The sequence below is a fragment of the Aplysia californica genome, unplaced genomic scaffold (assembly GCF_000002075.1).
Source record: "Aplysia californica isolate F4 #8 unplaced genomic scaffold, AplCal3.0 scaffold01176, whole genome shotgun sequence".
Taxonomy (NCBI): domain Eukaryota; kingdom Metazoa; phylum Mollusca; class Gastropoda; order Aplysiida; family Aplysiidae; genus Aplysia; species Aplysia californica.
In genome coordinates, this window is record NW_004798446.1 from 103044 (window position 1) to 123811 (window position 20768).

Sequence of the window (20768 nt, forward strand, 5' to 3'; positions counted from 1 at the left end):
CCCCCCCCCCCCACCTTCTTCAGTCGCAAATATCTTAACTTCTACTCAAGGTTGATAGGTATTTTTTCATAAAAAGCAAGACATATGAACAAGCTTTTAGATGATACCAATAACCCCACATGCCAAAAAATTCATGCCTGATTCCAAAACGTTGTGACAAATATATTCTCCATTTACCTTGAGCGGCTCACAGTATCTACACCATAATTACCACAAGGACGTCCATTTTCACTATTCAACCAGCTTCTAACTTAACTGTATTCACATGTGATCTCTTTTTTAAGATGAGCGAGAGTGTTCCCAAAGAAGAAACACTTACAACATGTAAGAGTTGGGACCTCTAAATCAAGGTCCATTGTCAATACGTCTGAGCTATTCAAGGTAGAGCCATGAAAACTCCAACATGGGGATTTGAATCTATATCATCAGAATTGCAGTGCACAATGATAAAAACTGAGCTAATTATACATTCACAAAGGGCCAGGTCTTTACATATTTCGAGTCGAAATATTGTGTAAGAAAGCATGCTGAGACCACCTTTTTTTCCACATCTGCAGATTTCAAACGTGAAAGATAATTTGACTTTATAAACAGTAGTTCCATCTTATATGATCCTCTTTTTATTTATTCCTTATGGGTGGGGCCTTAGGTGGATATCACTGAACAAAAATTGCTCTAGCTTTTCACCTTGAGTTCTTTTGCGTCAATCGTTCCAGACCCATCAGCATCAAAAAGATCAAAGGCCTCTCGGATTTCCTGTTTTTGCTCCTCTGTCAGCTCAGGTTTTGGGCCTGTCTTCTTGCGCCCACCTCCTGCCAGGGTTGTTTTCTTAAAGTTGGACTGGAAACAAATTTAGCAAACATAGATTTTAAATCTTAGTAAAAATGGTGATAAGATGATCATAATCACAGAGCAAAATAGGCAATTACAATTCTTATCACAGCAAAAGGATGAAAAGGAAAGGTTTCGAGAGACCCCCAAGACATGTTTCAGAAAATACTTGATTTATCATAAGATCTTCAGACATGATAAACACACTTTTACCTTTAACAATCTGCAAGAAATACTCCCAGATCGATTTTTATTATCAGTTTTCTGAAAATCAGCACTTCAATAAAACAGATTAAAAAGAATATGATGAGCACTGTAATTGATTAAGTAGCATGTAGAGGTATTAGAGTACATCACATCCACTTAATGCTTGTGAGTGACAACAGCAAAGCCTACAGTACTTTCATTTTGACAGTTCAAAATTAGATCAGGTTTAGTCTCATTTTAATATTCCTAGTACATAATAAATGGTGATTATAGTTTTGGGTGTAAAGTGAGAGGCATTAAGTTTTTAAGTACACATAAAGGATAGCATGTCATTGGCCACTACTTAACATCTCTGCAGAAATGAACATTCTCGACTAGTCATTTTTTGAGATGGTAAAGGATACCGTCACTTCCAAGGCTATGTTTAGGCAAACGCTTGGAATTATTTGTCCGAGAACGTTAGCATGTGCTTAAAAGACACGGACCAAGAGTCCTGTCACAGGAGAGCCATGAACTGAAATGCTGATGCAAGGCAAGGACTATTTCACTGACTGGCAGAGGTTGAAATCCCAGTTTAACACGAGCAGTCAGATTTTAGAACATTTGTGGTATTTTGTTGCCAGATAATTATTCAAAGTACACACTTTTATAATTTTCACTATTTATAATTTTTGTGTAGGTCCTGTATATTGGGATAAAAACACATTTTCAAAAGGTGGCATACTTTTGCTAGCATGATAATTTTAAAAGTGGACAAAAATAAACTCAGAATTACTTGTGTTACTGGTTGACTGAGTACATGAAGCAACCTCAAATGTACATTTTTTAAACCCTTCTAAACAGAATAATTGAGATCTAAGTCACTTTTGGGATCATCTTGTATGCCTTGTTTAATATCAGAACCAATAAAAATACATGTGTAAAAATGATTTAGAGGTTGAACAATGTATAAATTCAACTTAAAATAGGGAAACGCTGAGCTAAGTTCTCAAAAATACCCTTTGAAACTCACCTCACGAAACAAAACTACAAAAGCTATACAAATTGATCCACGGGTGCAACTATGGAATTCAACAGACATTAAATAGCACGGCTTCCCTTTCTGCAACTGCCGAGACCGTGTACGGGTCGGTATATATAGATTTAAGTGTAAAAACAAGGAAGAAATAAAAACACACAGAGGTGCTAACCTAGCGTTTCTCATGTATGTTTAAAGATCTACTGATACAGCCAGTGTTGGTAACAGCAGTCAGTCAGTTAAGAACAGTCTGAGTGACTATTCCTCACAGCCCCACCCAATAATTCCAGAGCCTGAATTAACTGAGAATTTAATATGAGAAGCGATATTAATATGCAGTGACTAGATTCACAGCGCCCTGAATGTAGTTTGCAATTCAAGAATGATCTTGCTCACTTCACCACTTACACTTTTCCCTTTTGCGCTTCTCCTTTATTTTCACCACTTCCCAACCCTCCGCCTTGGCCTTCTTCCATTCTCCCTGTTTTTTTCGAACGACTTTTATTTTTAAATCGTCGAGCGATGCACGTGTCTGCACACAGGAAGAGAATCACAGTCGTGTTCTGCGTGCTGAACGAGTGAGGCCTTGTCAACTGCGGCTGTTTTGCTGTGCACACCTTCGCCTTCCGTTGCATTCGGTCCACAGCTGCATTATTTGACACACGAGTATTCCTGTGCTGTTTATTCACTGTGAGCGACCGAAGCGTTTCAGTCATGCCTCAAAGCCTATGTTTGAAGATTCAAGGCGCCGTGAACATAGCCTGCAAACTAAGTTCACAGCACCGTGAACGACGTAGATATCTTTATAGTTTATATTTATATAGTCACTGCGATTTATATTTTGGAACTCAATATCACCACTGTTGTATCCTGACTTTCAACACTGAACATTTGCAATAAGTGAAAATAATGTGGCGTAAATGTATTCTAATTAAAACTTTCAATGAAGTACAAACTAAGTCCGACAAAGGATTAGTAAAGTTATATTATGAACCTAATGAACGCTGTCGTTAACGACGCCTCGCCATTTTCCTATGACAAACTCATATGATTACATGTCATTAAGCCGTTCGTTAAAGGCTGTACGATTTGAAGACATATATAATGGGAAATAACTACACAAAAGTGCGGTTGTAATCATCTTACCATTTTGAACGTTTATGTACAAGGTGAAAAAGATCTTGTTCTTGATCATGGAACGTGCTAGCACCTGTTTGTTGATCTTCGAGACGCATCAACCGCCGTCACAATGAGGTTACATCCGGTTATTAAAAAACAGTGTCGTCAAGTTGAGTCGGAATAATACTACTATTGAGATTATCTAGTAAGAATTTATAAGAAAATGAAACAAACATGTATATAGTTATAATTCGTTGCTAATGAAAAAAAAAGCAAAAATCCGTACAATTTATTGCTCAAACAATTTTTGAAAAGTTATTTTGATAATATATTAAAAAAACTGAAGCGGAGATTGTATGCCCAGATATCACAAAATAAAACCATTTATAGCGGTTGATGATAATGATAATAAGAATGCATAAAAAGAAAAAAAAAACATACAGAAGGTTTGATACAACAAAGGACAATAAATAGATGTAAAAAGGAGGAATAGATATTTTGCATGTGAAATAGACTTCTACTTAACTTTTTTTGCTTATACTAGATCTAGTTGGCGAACACATAATATTATTATATTACAGTGCAACAAACAGGAAATCTGGAAACATATGAGGTCAGGGGTCAGGCAAAGCGTGTTGACTGTTGTGTGTGTACAATGTACAAGTACAGTGTACACCTGGAGCAACAACAAGGAAATGACCTTACAAAAAAGCAACAATCATACAAAAACAACAGAAACAAGCTAGGGCAGTAGATCTAGATCTAGATAGATCTAATCTAGATCTAGTTAGATCTAAATATGAACGGGTGTATTGTTATAAACTCTTTTTTTCATTTCAATCTTTTGAGCTGTCTTTGGATCTTGTCGGCGTTGGCGATTCTTGCGTTCCATGTCCTTATATCATGTGAATTTTCTGTTGCTGTAAAGTTAAAAGGTCTCTATCACTATGGAAAATTGAAAATGACATCCTGTGGCAGTGTGAAGACTTCACCACCCGAGTTTCCACTTCCACACTTCTTGTGTTCAATACCTAAGAGGTAAGGTTCAGAAAGGATGGGTGTCTGAAGTACACATCATCATAATCATAAGGGAGTGCTTATTTAGGCCACATATGGCCTAAATAAGGTAAGGGAGGGGGGTTTAGCTTATTTAGGCCACACATGCTCAAACTACCCTTTTCAGGCAACTGAGTTCGTTCCACTTTCATAATGGTGCACCTTTCTCATTTAGTACGGTTTTGTCTCAGTGTACAACTTATAAATCATAATCATAATGAATATTGTAAAGAACAAAGCACAATACGCAAAATTTTGCTCAATCCCAATGGTTTGAATGAGGGCCAGATTTTACTTCATGGAGGGGCAAAAGTTAGGCTACCATTTTGGCATACTTTAGTCAAGTGAAAAGGTCAAATCCTCCGAATGGACTTCCGGGTTAAATTTGGGGTATAAAAAGTGTGTACACTACGTGGCTGAGTCAATGTTACACTATCTTTGCCTGAGTGACACTTTCTCGTACTGTCTCGTAGTAGTACATGTAGGCTAGTAGGCCTAGTAGTAGTAGTAGCAAAGATCGTGTAGAGAATATTTGGTAGTATATTCTATCTAGTAGGCAGTTTAGTGAACGTGCTCGCAGCAGGGCGAATCGGCTTCGATAAGCCCTGTAGACTTTTGTGATCGGCCACGAAGCCTCGTGTTTTGATGGGTCTAGATCTAAACAACTCAGTGTTATTCGCACTGCCACATCCGACAGGCCTAGATCTACATCTTTTTAAAAGGGAAAGAAAGATCATCAAAATGGTTGAATTCGCGTGAAAATCGATTCGGTAGAACTAGAACTATTAAAATTTGCTTCTGAAAACAAGGCAATTTTTATACGAAGGCCATTTTTATAACTTGATGAAATAAAAACTACTGGCTGTGTACTGTGTTATTCTGTATAAAAATAAATTATGAAACTTCAGGAAGTATTATTATTTTCCAGCATCTTTTGACGCCTGAGCTGTAGAGGTTGAAGTTTTCACAACACTAATAGATCTAGTAATAGGCCAGGTAATAAATGCATAGATCTACAAAAGCCGAACCACCGAATCGACCGAGCACCTCGCTCTCCCCTGCACACTGTGATAATGTGTTGTTTCGGTATCGCATTATTCAACTATTATTAACTCTCAGCAGTTCACCGAAAGGAAAATCGTACGATGAGCATCGGGTGTAGATCTAACAGCAGAAATCCGTTCCTTTTTACATTTTGATGCTTCTAATACCTTTTTTATCATAAAAAAAGGTTGAATCTATATATTTTTCATAAAAATAATCATAATTTATAAAATATTGTAAAAATTTGGTGCACGGAAAATCAGCGTTTGTTTACGTTCTCTCCGCCGCCATTTTGGATTTTGGGAGAAGGCCAGCTGTGAAGTTTCTACACTAAAAATCGGAAAAAAGCGTAAAAATGTCGTCAGATGAGTCTGATATTGACCTGAATGACTCAATGGATGAAGAATCTGATGTCTGGGTACCAGAATCGGACGATGAGGGTCCCGAGGACGGAAACCAAGCCCCGACTTTGACCAATCGTGATCAAAACAACAGGTTAGTGTTTTGTTTACATCCTGCCTATGCACAAGAAAGCCTATAAAATGTATTCTAGTGGGTTTAGGCCACTGGTATTGTTACTTCAAGCTTACAGAATAGTTATTTGTGGTAACCTGAAGTTGTGAAAGCATGGTTTGCCTCTAAAAAATTTTAATTAACTTTTTTTATGTGCCTAGCTACGGTTGTCATGTTATTGTTTACACAGCAATTCCTCAAACAGGAAGTTTGTTTTTGTTTACACCTCACCCGTGTGCAGTAGCCCTATTCCCTGCTAAGATTTTATCATTGTGATAATATGATGATAATGACAGAACAGCTTTGTTCAAGGTCTGCCTCTGTCTAGATCTAGATCTAGATCTAGAAATAAGTGCCTATGACATAGGCCTTATCAACATGTCAACTTCGACTCCGCCGATAGCGTCCTAATCCTTTGCTTATTTTCTTCCCTCAGGAACTAGCCGCAACCTCCACGTAACCAGTCTTACGCGGACCAGGATGATGGCCCACCAGAACCACTGCCTCAGTTTAGGCCTGCTGTGCTGTTGGCCTGCATCTCCCTGACTGAATCACCCGACAGGACATCCGAAGTTTTCTGACGCCAGGTGAGAGCATTATTGCACGGAGTACGAGAAATTTTTATTTTTGTAATTGCTTTCTGTTTGCCCTTACTTCACTCCGACAGGCAGGTGAGTTCTCTGATTCACATGTTACACCTGGGGACCTTTGTTATTCATTTGTAGAAAACACTCTTGATGCCATTATGTAGTTAGAACTGATATTACCTTGTGGGCCAGGATTTTCTGACAGTTCGATTGATGTCAGTGTTCCAAGCAGACTATCCTTTCCAAATGACTTATGTAACTTATGTCTTCTTCTTGTCTTCTTATTTCCTCAGTATCCTTCTTCAAACTGTTTTTCTGCACTGAGATGGTGAATCAGATCTGCCTCTTCTCTAATGAGTACGCCCCGATGACAGGACCCAACAAACCATCTGTCTTTCGCTCCTGGGAGGATCTTGACTCTGAGATGTTCCTCAAGTTCGTTGGACTGCTAATGTATATGTCTATTGTTCGTCTCCCAAATTTAGAGCTGTACTGGTCTACGAAAACCTGTTTTCATGGACTATGGGCAAGAGCATACATGAGCAAACTAAATTTCATACAAATTCAGTCTTTTTTAAAATTATGCAATCCAGACACTGAGCGAGATACTGATAAGCTACGGAAAGTTAGGTTTATGCACTATTTTTTGAGTATGAAATGTATGAAGTATTGGCAACCTAACCAGTGTGTTAGCATAGATGAGAGGATGGTTCAAAATAAGGGGAGATACAGTTTCAGGCAATACATAAAGGATAACTAAATGGGGGATGAAGTTACGGGTGGTTGCAGATTCGATGAATGGGTACACATACAATTATGAAGTTTACACAGGGAAGGATGTGGGCACACTATTGGATATTTTTGTTTCAATAAAAATAGAAACTGTTTGCTTGCAGAGCATACTGTAGAATAGTCTTTTGCCACTTACTACAATTATTGGACAGTTGAGTAGAAAAATGTTTTTTGTTTTAGGAGAGGTTTTACAGCGCTCGCAACTGCAAAAGGTCATATATGAGCGCCAAGGGGTGGATGTCAACAGAGAAGTCCTTACAGGGAATCAGACTTACTCTGCTCTCCTCTCTAGCTTCAACAGCACAAAGTCTGCTTCGACTATCAAGGCACCCCGGAAATAGTGGGTCACAAGAGTGTGACAAACTTACAAAAGAGGTAGAGGAAAATGACGATACTAAGGATTAGGAAAGAAAAAGCAGCAGTTCCCTGTTGTAGTTCAGGCACAGTTATGAGCATGACATTGTTGGATCAGCCCATTTACAATTCTATTGTGCATTAGGATGAGAAATGTCCCCCCTTTTGGAATGCCTAAAGACACTTCAGTCAGTGGCACCGCTGTGGGGAGGGGGAGTAGAATGTTTTTCCGTCATGGACCACAATGATGTAAAGTACCGTACTACAATATTTTTGTCTATTTTTCCATGAAAATCTCTGTTGGTATTGGTATTTTGTATGAATACAGTGTGTTCTTGTCATTTTGAAATATTTGGTATTGCCTTGTCTGTTTTGAGTGCAATTTTGTGGATGGAAATTGACTGGAAAGTCATTGATGTTTATTTTTTCTATGTCGCGTCATTATTTCTTCGCGAAACATGATAAATGTATCTTTTGTCAAAAACCTTGTAACTTTTTAATCCTTTTTTCAATATGCATGAAATTTGGACACACATTGCAAAATTGGAAGTGCTTTTACTCCATAATAAACTTTTTTGGGTATCTTAGAACACTTTTTTTTTTCTTTCTTTGTGACTGTTACATGTTGGGAAATTTTATCTTTTTTTCCCCTGTCCCTCCCTCTAATAACAGAGCACTACATAGACAACAGTGGTCATATTATGATGAAAGTACCTTCATTTGATAGGAAATTCAATTTCCTTTCCAATGGTATGTAATTTGACATACTTTCTGTGGTATTTTATATTCTATGGTAAATCATACTAACCATGGGTGCCGTGTAGGCGAAAATGGTCAAAATACCAAGAACTGCTGAGAGTTAATACGCGCGGCTATGGCAATTGGGATGTACTGACTGACAAAAAATTAAGTTTTGTTTTTATTTTACCATATATTTGACTTTAATAGTGCAGGCGACAGCAAGATCTAGATTCCCTGTCTAGAATCAGTAGTAGCAGGCCTATGCTATAAGTAGAAGCAGCCAGAGAGCCTACAACTGCTAGATCTAGATCTAACTTATGATTGCTATGCCTTTGGGCATTGGAATTGAAATAAAACGAATTTTGCACAGTTCTAGTTACTTTTAGATTCAGCAAGTAACTGTATTTCCAGAATTAATAATAACAAATCTCAGTATAACAATCACTTTTACTTTTATTAGAATAATTAGATCCAACTTTTTTTCTAGAATCTGTTTTGCGCAAACTTAAGATTTTCTCTACTTGTAGAGCACATAATTTACATTGTAATTGTAAGCCTCTGCTCAGTCTTTTAGTATACATAATAAAATACACACACACACACACACACACACACACACATATATATATATATATATATATATATATATATATATATATATATATATATATATATATATATATATATAGAGAGAGAGAGAGAGAGAGAGAGAGAGAGAGAGAGAGAGATCTATATAATCATTTTATGTTGTTTTCGGGATATTTTTAAAACTCTTTTTTTTCAACATGTCATAAAATCAAATTGTGCCATTTTCTTTGAAAAGAATAGAATTAGCAGTGGACTTTTTAGACTCTGATTCAATATTTAAAAAAAAATATGCAAATCAATGAAAATTGCAAATTGATAATAGTTTAGTCCTGAAGAGGATAGGTGGACTCTGGGGTCTGCAAAGCGAAATACTAGGTTTTAGGATGTGAACCCCGGAGTCACCGTAGTGAAATAAGGTTTGGTTTAAGTAAGGATTGGTGGACCCCGGGGTCAACGTAGTGATAAATAAGCAGGTTTAAGGTGGACCCCGGGGTCTACCTAGCGAAATACTAGGTTTTAGGACAGGTGGACCCCGGGGTCACCGTAGTGAAATAAGTATGTTTCTTTAAAGATTGGTGGACCCCGGGGTCAGCGTAGTGAAATAAATAGGGTTAATTTTAAAAGGATTGGTGGACCCCGGAGTCACCATAGCTGTAGAGGAATAAGAAGGTTTAATTAAGGATTGGTGGACCCCCGGGACACCTAGATTAAACCTACTTATTTTACTACGGTGACCGCAGGTTCCACCTATTCTAAAAACCCAATTAGCATTTCGTTAGGTAGACCCTGGGGTCCACCTTAAACCTACCTATTTCACTACGTTGACTCCAGGGTCCACCAATCCTTAAAATTAAACCTAGGTCTACATGTACTGATTCACTACATTGACCCCGGGGTCCACCAATCCTTATTAAAATTAAACCTAGATCTACTGATTTCACTACATTGACCCCGGGGTCCACCAATCCTTAATTAAACCTATATCTACTTATAATTTCACTACGTTGACCACGGGCTCCGCCAGTCCTACTATAAAATAAACTGAGATCTACTTATTTCACTATGTTGACCCCGGGGTCCACCGATCCTTAGTTAAACCTAGATCTACTACTTATTTCACTATGTTGACCCCGGGGTCCACCGATCCCTAGTTAAACCTAGATCTACTACTTATTTCACTACGCTCACTCCGGGTTTCACATCCTAAATCCTAGCATTTTGTTAGGTAGACCCCGGGGTCCACCTATCCTTTTGGCTAGGTAGACCCCGTAGTCCGCCTATCCACTTTCTTGATAATAACTGAAAACAATACATGCCAGTTGTCATGAATAGTGAAGAAAAATGATGGAAAAAACAGACAATGAGGTAGACTATAATTTATCAAAAAAATTGCAAGTGCAAGTGAAGATCATAAAATAATTTTGTTATTTTCTGGTCATCTTTCCCGGTTTATAAAAAAAATTCAGTGGGCCTACTACTAGATCTATGTATCTGAAGAACATTTTGCTTGCCTTTATTAGCTTTTTTCATGTACATGAAAGCATAGAATATATAGTTTCACACATATATATGCACAATACTTTGAAAAAGAAAGATAAGGTCATTGTTTTTTTTACGGAATCCGATTTACGTTGAGAAAAGCGCTAAAAACAAGTTTAAAAATTTTAATAATGCCCATAATATTAGTATTAGGAATCCGAAATTACTACCTAGTTGGCTTACTCTTTAATAACCATGAGCAGTTAAAAAAAAAAAAGACAATGATATAGGATTTGTCTAAATATGACCATTAGCAATAAAGATTTTGCCCATTTTGTCCAATTATCCTTGCAGGTAAAATCACCCTGCACTGTACCTCAATAAGCACAAAAGGAATATTTCTGTGACTTTGTATATAAAGGTGTGGCCTAAATAAGGTAAGGGAGGGGGATTTAGCTTATTTAGGCCACAGGTGTGGCCTAAATAAGGTAAGGGAGGGGGGTTTAGCTTATTTAGGCCACAGGTGTGGCCTAAATAAGGTAAGGGAGGGGGGTTTAGCTTATTTAGGCCACATGTGGCCTAAATAAGGTAAAGGAGGGGGGTTTAGCTTATTTAGGTCATATGTGGCCTAAATAAGGTCACCCTAATCATAATGCGATTAAACGTAGAAGGACGCAAACTATTTTTAGGTAAGGCGGCCATTTTTTGACATCAGACCGGAACACCCCTCCGATCATGTGACTATATGTAAATAAATCCAACGGGATGGCACAACGCTTTGGAGCGATGTTTTTCAATAGGCTGCGGTTTTTGGTACATATATAGTGCGTACAACTCTAACTAGTTATTAGTACAATTGTACTAGTTAATAACCAGACAGAGTTATTCGTACAATTATTCAAATTTTGGAGGTTGTTGGTAAAAATAAGCCTAGAATCTAGATCACTAGTTCTAGTCATCCAGTTGTTTCTCCCCTGGGTTGAGCATCAATGTAATATAATAACGTTACGGAGTGTCTACGTACATGGTAACCGGGCACGTAGCCTCAGGGTCTACGTACACGGTAACCGGGCACGTAGCCTCAGGGTCTACGTACACGGTAACCGGGCACGTACGGTAGCCTCAGTGTCTACGTGCACGGTAACCGGCAACCGGGCGTGTAGTCTCAATGTCACGTACACGGTAACCGGGCGCGTAGCCTCAATATACGTACACGGTTACCGGCAACCGGGCGCCTCTCATTATCTACGAACACGGTAAGCGGGTATTTAGTTTCTTGGGGGGGGGGGGGGGGGGCTTCTCCCTTCTTGACGTTGACATTAATTTTTCCTTTTTCACCGTGTAGTCTCAATGTCCCATACATACACGGTTACCGTGTACATGTACTTAGTTTCGGGGGGGGGGGGGGGATGCGGAAGGGGGCTTGAGCTAGGTGCATGCACGGTAACTAACTGCTTCGTTCCCTTCATGACGTTGACTTTTTTCCTTTTTTTCACCGTGTAGTCTCAATGTCACACACACGGTAACCGGGCACGTAGCCTCAATATCTACGTACACGGTAACCGGCAACCGGGCGCCTCTCATTATCTACGAACACGGTAACCGGATGTTTTGTTTCTGGGGGCGGCTTGAGTACAGAATACTTCACTTAAGTGTAGAATTCTGTGGGCTTGAGCTAGGTGCACGGTAACTGCTTCGCTCCCTTAATGACCTTGACCTTTTTCCTTTTTCACTCCGCTTTTTGTGTGTTGTGAGCGGAATGTAAATTAAAAAAATGACCCCAATCTTTCATCTGTCATCTTTCCTAAGGGAGAGCAAAATGAAGTGACACTGAAAATCTGCGAATTTGGAACAGAAAGCTAAAATATAGATGTTTACAAAACATGTAATACTATCACGAGAGAGAGAGAGAACGAGACTCAGAAAACAGGGAGAGGGAGAGAGAGGAAGGAAGAGAGAGAGAGAGAGAATTAAAAACGTATGCTCTTGATGAGGTCACACCTCTCTTAAAACAAAAGACAATGAAACCAGGGGATCCTTGACTATCACCCATCCAATGAAACGCTGACCTTTTGTTTAAAAAACGCGGCTTATTAGGTATGAGTATGACCAAAGATAGTACATAACAAGATAGGCCACTTCTCTCTTTGAGCCAATTAAAAAAGTGTCCTCAAAATTTGGTGGCGCCCTCTTCACAAAAGCGCACTCTTTGCGAACAGAGTTACTCTACTTGAGTTATAAAAATTCAAAGTGAAACTAGCAAGTTTTGGGATAAATTTCGGAAGAACGCTTTTTCAAAATGGTTACCCTGACAAAAAAACTCTTCCGGAGGAAAGGGTGATGGTTTTCTTCGTTTAATTTGGCTTTAGAATGAAAGGCGAGAGGTCATTAAAATTTTTAAAAAACCTAGAACTCCACACTGAACGTACCCGATATGAACAGCAGTCGATCTGCGCACGCAAGGAGGTGCTATTCCTATTCTTCTTCTGGAAAAACGAAAGAGAGCTTCAAAACAGACTGCAGCGCCATCTGAAGCAAAGAGCATACTTCCTGCGGACACTTTTTTGGCTGAGTGGCCCATCTTGTTATTTACTATCATTGGTATGACGGATCCCAATTCCGTACAGGGCTTGCACCAATGCATGCTTTTCAGTAGCAGGAAGCTCTAGTAATCAAAATTCTAAATATACAAAAATTTGCTTCCAAGTTCAGTTTTTGTCATCTGATGTTGCCTTCAACCCCACCCCTCCCCCCGACTGTACCTTTTAAAAAAATCAATAATCCGCCTATTCCGGAGCCCTATACTTCGCGCAGCGCGCACGTTGAATGAACTTTGGTGACCCCAACGATCACTGGTACTCACAATGTGATGCGAAAGTACAGGTTCACTGACCGGTCACGATGTCGAGCCCGACAAGACGCTTGTATAACTTTCTTTTTTTTCCGCAAGTGAAAGCACAGGACAATGATTTATTTTCCTGGCGACACAGCGTTTGCAATGCACAACCTGTATGTTACAAATGATGTGTTAATCAGACTGCTACCGGCAAATTTCTGGGTGGTAAAGAAAGCGAAAGAAGATCAAGCTTCAGTACCACGTATACACTTACGCTTGCAGCCAAAGCGCCCTGTTCATACCTAAAACTATCTTTTGTTTTCCAAAGAGTTAGCACTTGCAACAACAAAAAATTTATATAAGTGCTGAAGATTAGAGGTGTTAGTGTTACAAGAGAGTAACAAACACAAAAAGAAGGAAGAGAAAGATAAGGATGATTGATGTTGAATAGGAGAGAAGGAGCAGACCACACCAGAGCACCCACCACCCACCCATTAATACTATCTTTACACACACCACACTTACAATCACACAAAAAAATACATAAACACAGAGAGAGAGAGAGAGGGGGGGGGGGGGGGGGAGAGAGAGGGAGACACACACGCACTCGCGCACATCATGCATCTACACGTGTGAATAGTCTCTAAATATATTTAATACTTAGCATGTTACACACACACAAATCACACAACATACACATTGGATAAAACGATATGAGGATAGCTTTCGGTTGAGTTTGTCAGAAGTAGACTTGACTTTGACTTTGTACATGTAGTTACATTATAAACAAAAATCTCCATAGCCTCACAACGATATTCTCTCGGTCTTTAAACACACACAAATCACACGACATACACAATGGATAAGACAATATGAAAGCTAACAGAGCAAATAAAAAATGAATGACCCAGGACATATTAAAACTAGAGAAGACAGTCAAAATCAAACATGGAAAAGTACATCTTTAGCTATGGTCAACACCCAAAGGCTATAGTATTTGGTCTAATGCTTGCTTTTCTGCACCAAAGAGTGTGACATCACAGCATTTTGAAAACCAATTTCATCTTATTTAAATCACATGGGTCTCAACTCAGAATTCTAAAAAAGGAGGGACTTTCCAGGTGGTCGCCACAGAAAGCCCATTTTCGTGAAACACCCATTATTATTATACTGTTGAACCCTAGAATGCTGAAATGAAAACCATCAATTTATCAAAGCAAGGTTATTTCACACCAATTTGAGGGTTTGGGAGATAATTTCAAGTAAGAGTCACGCACCAAATTTACAATCTTGATTACGTACAGAAAGTGGTGACGCCTAGGGTCTTGTGCGACTTATTAATATTTTCCCTTCATCATATTCGCCTGTATATATAAACTATATAAAAATGAATCTTGCTTTGAGCCTAGAACCAGAATATCAACTGTCATGATTCATATCATATCATATATATAGGCCTATATAATAAACGTGAAAGACAAAAATTAATGCTCTAACTCAAAGTACAGTAGAATAGCCCAAGTAGACCTATTCAGTGTGAGAGGTGTAAAAACTGTGGGAGGGCAAGATGCAGTGATACTGAAAATCTGCGAATCTTGTACAGAAAGCTAAAATATACTGCCACCAATCCAATGAAACGTGAACACTTAGGCCGTTTTCACACAAGGCCTGAACCCATGCACACTTTACTTAGCAGAGAGCTGTAGTAGTTATCAAAATTCTAAACATTAAACATATTTAATTTGCTTCCAGTTTCAGTTTTTTTTGTCCACTGGTGTTGCGTCCAGCCCTCCCCCTATCCCAGAGTGCGTCTTTTTAAAAATACAAATCGGTCTCAAAATCAGCTCATAATCATAGCTTTCAATAGCTATAAAAGTTTTTCGCCAATAACCCGTCTTCAGACTGAATGTGTACGTTCAATCAATGTCTATACAAAGAAGCAGTTGCATTAATTGTCTTACAAGAAACTTTCTAAATAAGAGGTCAAGAGGGGCCTGGACCTGTCACCTAGTAGTGCAGTGCTTACCAACGATGTGCAGCTGTCCAATAAATTACCCACACTTATCAAATGGTCACTTTTCTCTGTGATCTTGAGTGACCATTGAGTCAGGAGCCTATTTTGGGAGGGGGGGGGCAGAGAGAAAGTGGAGATGAAAGTAGGCGACGGAACAGGATTAGAGAGCAGGAAAGGATGTGAAAGGAGAACAATTTTAGTGAGGAAAATATTCCATTGCTGTCAGGTGTCGAACCTGGGACTTTTGAATGAGAGGCGGACACCACCTCTAGACCAAGGCCAGGGCATTGTGGGTTTGCTTTGCATCTAATGAAGGGAAACAAATGCTTGAGTCTTTACTTTTGGACAAGAGGTGCTCATTTTCGTCAGCAGGACTTTGATTAAAGTTTAAACCGAAAGTGTTGATGAAATGTAGACAGAGAATTGACATGCTTGCTGATTTATCCGGATCCACTCTATTTACGAGAATGTTTTTCGTAATTCATTTTGAAGTGTTACGAAAAAATTGATGGTACTCAGTGCTTTGTTTTCTTTTTCCTCAGATGGTTCACTCACTTCTACGCCGTTGGTCTTTGTGCTCACAGTTTCGTATTTATTTTTGTGGTGTCTGGAGCTCTGGGCTTGTTCTTTGAAACTGGGCTGAATGACCTCATCAGATGGATCAGCTGGCCATGTGGTGAATCAGGTTTGCAGAATTGCAATTTTGAAATGATTGAAGAGGATGTGATAAGAGTAGTGATCCAGGTCAACAAATGGCATAACAGAAGTCAACAGAAATGTATAAAAACATATAGAAATAAAGACTCCACATCTTTTTCGGGATTTTAATTTCTTTACAAAGCTCCTTATTTTGAGAGACAGCCTTTTAAACATGAAATTATTAAATTCCTTCTCTTCATTTACATATGATTTGATATTATGTTGGAAAAAAGGGACAAATTTAGTGTGGGTGCCATTAGCTCTAGCAGAAATTATGAATGATAATGCTTAGATGACAGAGCTGGGCACAGGTGGATGGGCATCAATAATCATATACAGTATACGGTTGAACCTTTCCAAGATGAATGGTCCTTTTAAACAGGTGGTCCTCTTGAGCAGCGTCGTTATGATATCTAAAAAAAACTAAAGGGGGTAGGTGGGAGATAGTAGTCATAAGAGCAGGACTGACTGTAGTTTATATTTAATTAATGCTGGTGCAGTAATTAACTTTTCCTTGCTCATCACTTATTTTTTATACAAATATATTTCTCTTCACAGGTATGGAGTGTAGCCCATATCCCTTTCTGTTTGTCTATTTCATGGAATGGATGCAAATCAGCAAACGTCTGTTTGAGTGTGTCAAGGTCAGCCACTTCTCACCGGGCACAATGAGTTTTGTCCACTACTTCTATGGGGTTTTCTTTTACTCATCGTTTGGAATCGGTCTCTTGTCTTCTGTCAAGATGAATCTTGGAGATTTCCCAGGTAAAGATAAAAACTTACGTTTCCTGAAATTTGATTTATGTTTTGTTTAAGTTTGTGTATTTGAGTTTTTTTGTGAAGGTTGCCTTAAAAAGTTGCATTATTTGGTATTCATGGCTGAACCTTGTAAAAGATGAATCCTCACTTTCCAGAACATTTAATTTTTATTTAATAAAGGGTAGGGCTTTGTTTGATTTTGTATCACATAGTATATATTTGGTATGTTCTTTTTTTTTTTCGTCATGGATGGGGGAAAAGAGGCAACTGACCCATGTTATCCTTTCATGAAAGGCTGAAATGTTTGCTGTCCTATGAGTAAAAATTACTCTCGTGTACTCGGCAATTTTGTGTGGTGTCTGGTTTTTCAAAAAATTTCTCTCATGGGGGCTCTCATGGCCTTGAGGTCAAGGTGTTCGCCTCTCCTTCAAAGGTCTTGGGTTCGAATCCGGGTAGCGACTGAAAAAAATTTGTTCTCTCAAATTGTCTCCTTTCACCTTCTTTCCTGCTCTCTAGCTATCTTCTGTCGTCTGCTTTCGTGTCCATTTTCTGCCCCTATCCCCTCACACCCTTTGCCCCCTCCTCTGGGCTTCTGACTTTTTATGCAGCCTTTCTGCTGCTACTCCTTGGCTCCTTCTTACTGCTGTCTCTCAGCCACATCCCTGATAATTGATATTCTTGTAGGAAAGATCTACACCTAGCCTTCTCTGACAAAGGCGAGAAATCTCGGAGGTCCCGTGTGCAAGTTGCACACATCAGAGATCCCTTGGTGGTCTAAAATCAATAAGAGTAGGCTTCAGCGCCACCTGGGCAAAATTCAAAATTTCCGACCTACTAAAAATGTTTAATGTGTCCCATGTGCTCATATGACCTTATGCAATTGCAAGCGCAGTAAAACACTTACCCCCAAAAATGTTTTTCGAATCAATTTTTATTTCTTCACTGCAGCATCCTTTAAAGTTAAAGTAACAATTCAGAAAGGAGATGAATATTCAGATAGAGCTTGTACTCCCTGTTTGGAGAAAATGAAAAATGTTCCTGTGAAGTTTATATGAAGGGTTTGTGTGTGTGGTGTGTGCGTGTTTGTGGTGATTTGGGGGGGTGGGGGGCATTCTCTTGGTGGATTCTACTTCTTATCCTTTCCTCTGTCATTTCTGTCTGTCTGTCTTTTTTTTCTTTTTACTAAGACTTATAACAGTTTTCATCTTGACGTGGTTCTCTTTCACTGAAATACACATAATAATATTTGTTTCTCACCATTTCAGAAACATTACAGTGTTGGTTGTGCTGTAAGGTTGTTACTATGCTGTGGCAAAAGAATACTTCTGTGGGTGGTTGGCGGGTGCTCTGGCGTGGTCTGTTCCTTCTTTTCTATCAAACATCTATCGTCCTTTTCTCTCCTCCTTCTTATTTGTGTTTGTTACTCTCTTGTACTTGTAACACCTCTAATCTTCGGCACTTTTATAACTTTATTGTGTTGCAAGTGCTGTAATACTCTTACTAAAACTTAAAGAATATTTCAGAAAAAAAAAAATCATTATCATTTGGTATCGTAATTTTTCATTTTATTGATTATTTTTTGCAGGTACCATACCTAGAGAAGAGCTGCCGTATATTTGTGCTGGTGTTTGTGTTTTCTTTGTTGCGTGGTACTACCAACATCAAAGTATGCTGACTCTGGCCTCTTTACGCTCGGGGGTCAAAGGTGTGTGAGTGTGTGGTCATAATTTTCACTTTTAACCATCTCCTTATGGTACCTTTTGACTTTTGGATGTTATGCCTATATGAATTAAACATTTTTATTATTAAAGAGACAGAAAGAGTGGGCTTATGCTCTTCTCTGATAGAACGGGATTACCCTTGCCTTTAACTCTTTATCTCCGAGGGGCCCTTTTTTGGTACTAAATCTAAAAATGGTAAAAATGTCATTAAACTGGTGATTAAATAAGAACAAGTGAACCTATTTTGATAGTTCTTCCTCTAATGAATGAACTCCTGATAAAAGAGACCTGTTTTTGGCAATTGCCGAAAAGTAATTTCATGTCGGAAGTCGTTGTGAGAGAATGTGCCCTAGCTGCTGTCACTGCAGCTGCTCACCAGCTCAGCGGCGTTTCCTGCCGTGAGCCGCTGGGTGGAGATACAAAGTTAGGTCTCAATTTGTATCACCATCAGATAAAGTGCCTGGTAGTGTGTGAGTTAGATAAGAGTCTGTCCATCTGAGAGAATACCACGATTTTCCTGTCTCGTTGTTCTCTTAGAGAGGAAGACTCGAGAGTCCGAAAATCATAAACTAAGAACATTATGTCATCGATGTATCAGGTCAGTTGCTGTTGCATGATTGTTTTTGAAAGTCGTCGCAAGGTCTGGAGGGGTTGAGTTAATTTCACATTAATGTTTTTCCAACTCCCTGTTTTTGGAAAACCCTTCGTAAGAGTTAGTACTCAGATGTCATGACAACTGGCACGAAGCTCAATGTAAAAATAATTTGAACAGATGATAAAAAAAAACGCTCACACTGTCTTTCAGTTGGGGTCTGAGAGGCCAGTCGAATGTAAAAATATTGTGGAGTCCACTCGTTCCAAAATCTGCGGGACTGAGGATCTTCTTGAATAGCTTTGGTTTTGGTTTAGAGAGATCACTCACATAGTCAAGAAAAGAATCGAGGGTTCTATTTTCGTTCATGTTACCGCTGTTTTCGTTTTTGGATTAACCATGTTCAGTTTAAGGGGACTCCTGTATAAAATTTTAATTATGTTGGGTCTGCCAGGCCTTCTGAGTGTTGTGTGTTGAACAGGATTGTTATTTGTGTAAAAACAGTGATAGTTTGTATTTTCTCTATTTATGGCGGGGGGGGGGGGGGGGAGTTGTTACTTTTTTCTTGTAACACCTTTAATCAGTGGCACATATATGACTTACTTGTGTTGCAAATGCCATAAAACTCTTACTAAGACTAAAACTAAACTACTTTAGATTTTATCTCTTTGTGTTGTTGTGGTTGATTCCAATGCATACCTACTTTCAAGAGTCATATTTTGTTTCTTTTTTTTTTTTTATCACCAGAAAAAGCCTCTACCTCCCATTACATTCCGAGAGGTCACCTGTTTGGGTTTGTCTCCTGCCCCCACTACTTCTGTGAGATGGTCATCTACGCCTCCTTTTGCTTGGTCTTCCAAGGCAGGAACAGTTTTCTCCTGGCAGTCACTCTGTTTGTGTGGGTGACCCAGATAGTCTCAGGGCTGCTCACTCATCGGTGGTACTTACAGACATTCCCTAGCTATCCCCGGGAGAGAAGAGCAGTGATTCCGTACTTGTTGTGACCTCAGTGAGAAAGTCAGGTTGTGTAGTGGAGTGTGAAAGAAACCAAAGATCTGCCCATCTGAATGTAGGTCTGTGTGTATGTCTCTTGTTTGCTTTTTCTACTACTTTTTTATCTTTTTCTATCCCTCTTTCCTTTTTGTCTACTCTCTTTCTATATGCTGTCAAGCCCACACATAGCAAATAGATTTTCAGGTCACAAATGTTTTCTTATATTTTCTTTTGTCAAAAAAAAATTAAAACTGCGAGGGTAAATCTAATTAATTAACCATGACACCTATTTTGATTTTTTTGAAGCAACTCTAATGAGAGGGGGGGGGGGAGTGTGCCGCTGCTGTTTGAGTATGGGTGTAGGCCAACAACCTTACTATCTTCATCTGCATGGGGGGGAGTTTGCTGTCGTATGAAGGCATGTTTCTGGTATTGTCACTACATATGTCAGCTCACTTCTTCTTTAACAGAGATTACGTACTAAACACCAGTTTGTTGGTGTTGTGCAAAGCTTGGTCAAAGTAAATTTGTTGAAGAGAAGCGGAAAGGTTTGTCGTAGAGAAAAATCAGCTCTCACCAGAAGTGGATTTTAAAACAATGTCATAAACCCAAATATGCAAATCTAAATGACTATGAACCAAGGACATACCAAGCCAGGACTGATAGCAGGCGAGAGGTTGGCGGCCAGAGAGGTCGGCTGACTCGTGCGACATGCAGGATCACCTTGCCGTCTCCGATTACACATGCTTGCCCACGTGTGCTTTGCAGTGTGGTTTTGTTACTGTTGACTAGTCCCTGTATTGTTTGACTATTGATGTTCAAAGA

General features: G+C 39.0%; 2 protein-coding genes and 1 long non-coding RNA gene across 3 annotated transcripts in view; 2 read left to right on the forward strand and 1 right to left on the reverse strand.

Moving 5' to 3' along the window:
• LOC101847007 (caltractin) overlaps window positions 1–3336 on the reverse strand; it is an 8472-nt gene extending 5136 nt beyond the window's left edge. Inside the window, exons 1-2 of the mRNA XM_005112063.2 lie at window positions 3203–3336; window positions 688–840 (exon numbers count right to left, since the gene is read on the reverse strand). Of these exons, the coding sequence (XP_005112120.1) occupies window positions 688–840; window positions 3203–3205 (156 nt within the window). The 5' untranslated portion in view covers window positions 3206–3336. The remainder of the gene's footprint in view (window positions 1–687; window positions 841–3202) is intronic.
• A 462-nt stretch (window positions 3337–3798) lies between these two features.
• On the forward strand, window positions 3799–20188 carry LOC101847236 (polyprenol reductase). Its single transcript, XM_005112064.3, has 5 exons — window positions 3799–4213; window positions 15722–15864; window positions 16437–16643; window positions 18223–18342; window positions 19698–20188. The coding sequence occupies exons 1-5, from the start codon at window positions 3975–3977 to the stop codon at window positions 19952–19954; spliced, it is 966 nt and encodes a 321-aa protein (XP_005112121.1). The 5' UTR covers window positions 3799–3974; the 3' UTR covers window positions 19955–20188.
• Window positions 5453–7207, forward strand: LOC118478905. The gene is made up of 2 exons (XR_004859347.1): window positions 5453–6375; window positions 6669–7207. It is a non-coding gene; the product is annotated as an uncharacterized LOC118478905 (long non-coding RNA).
• Window positions 20189–20768: the final 580 nt, after the last annotated feature.

Excerpts from the sequence above, each read along its gene's own strand:
- LOC101847236 (XM_005112064.3), top strand. The coding sequence starts at position 3,975 with ATGAACGGGTGTATTGTTATAAACTCTTTTTTTCATTTCAATCTTTTG. Across the intron at positions 16,644-18,222 it reads GAATCTTGGAGATTTCCCAG|GTACCATACCTAGAGAAGAG; the intron begins GTAAAGATAAAA and ends TATTTTTTGCAG. Across the intron at positions 18,343-19,697 it reads TTTACGCTCGGGGGTCAAAG|AAAAAGCCTCTACCTCCCAT; the intron begins GTGTGTGAGTGT and ends TTTTATCACCAG.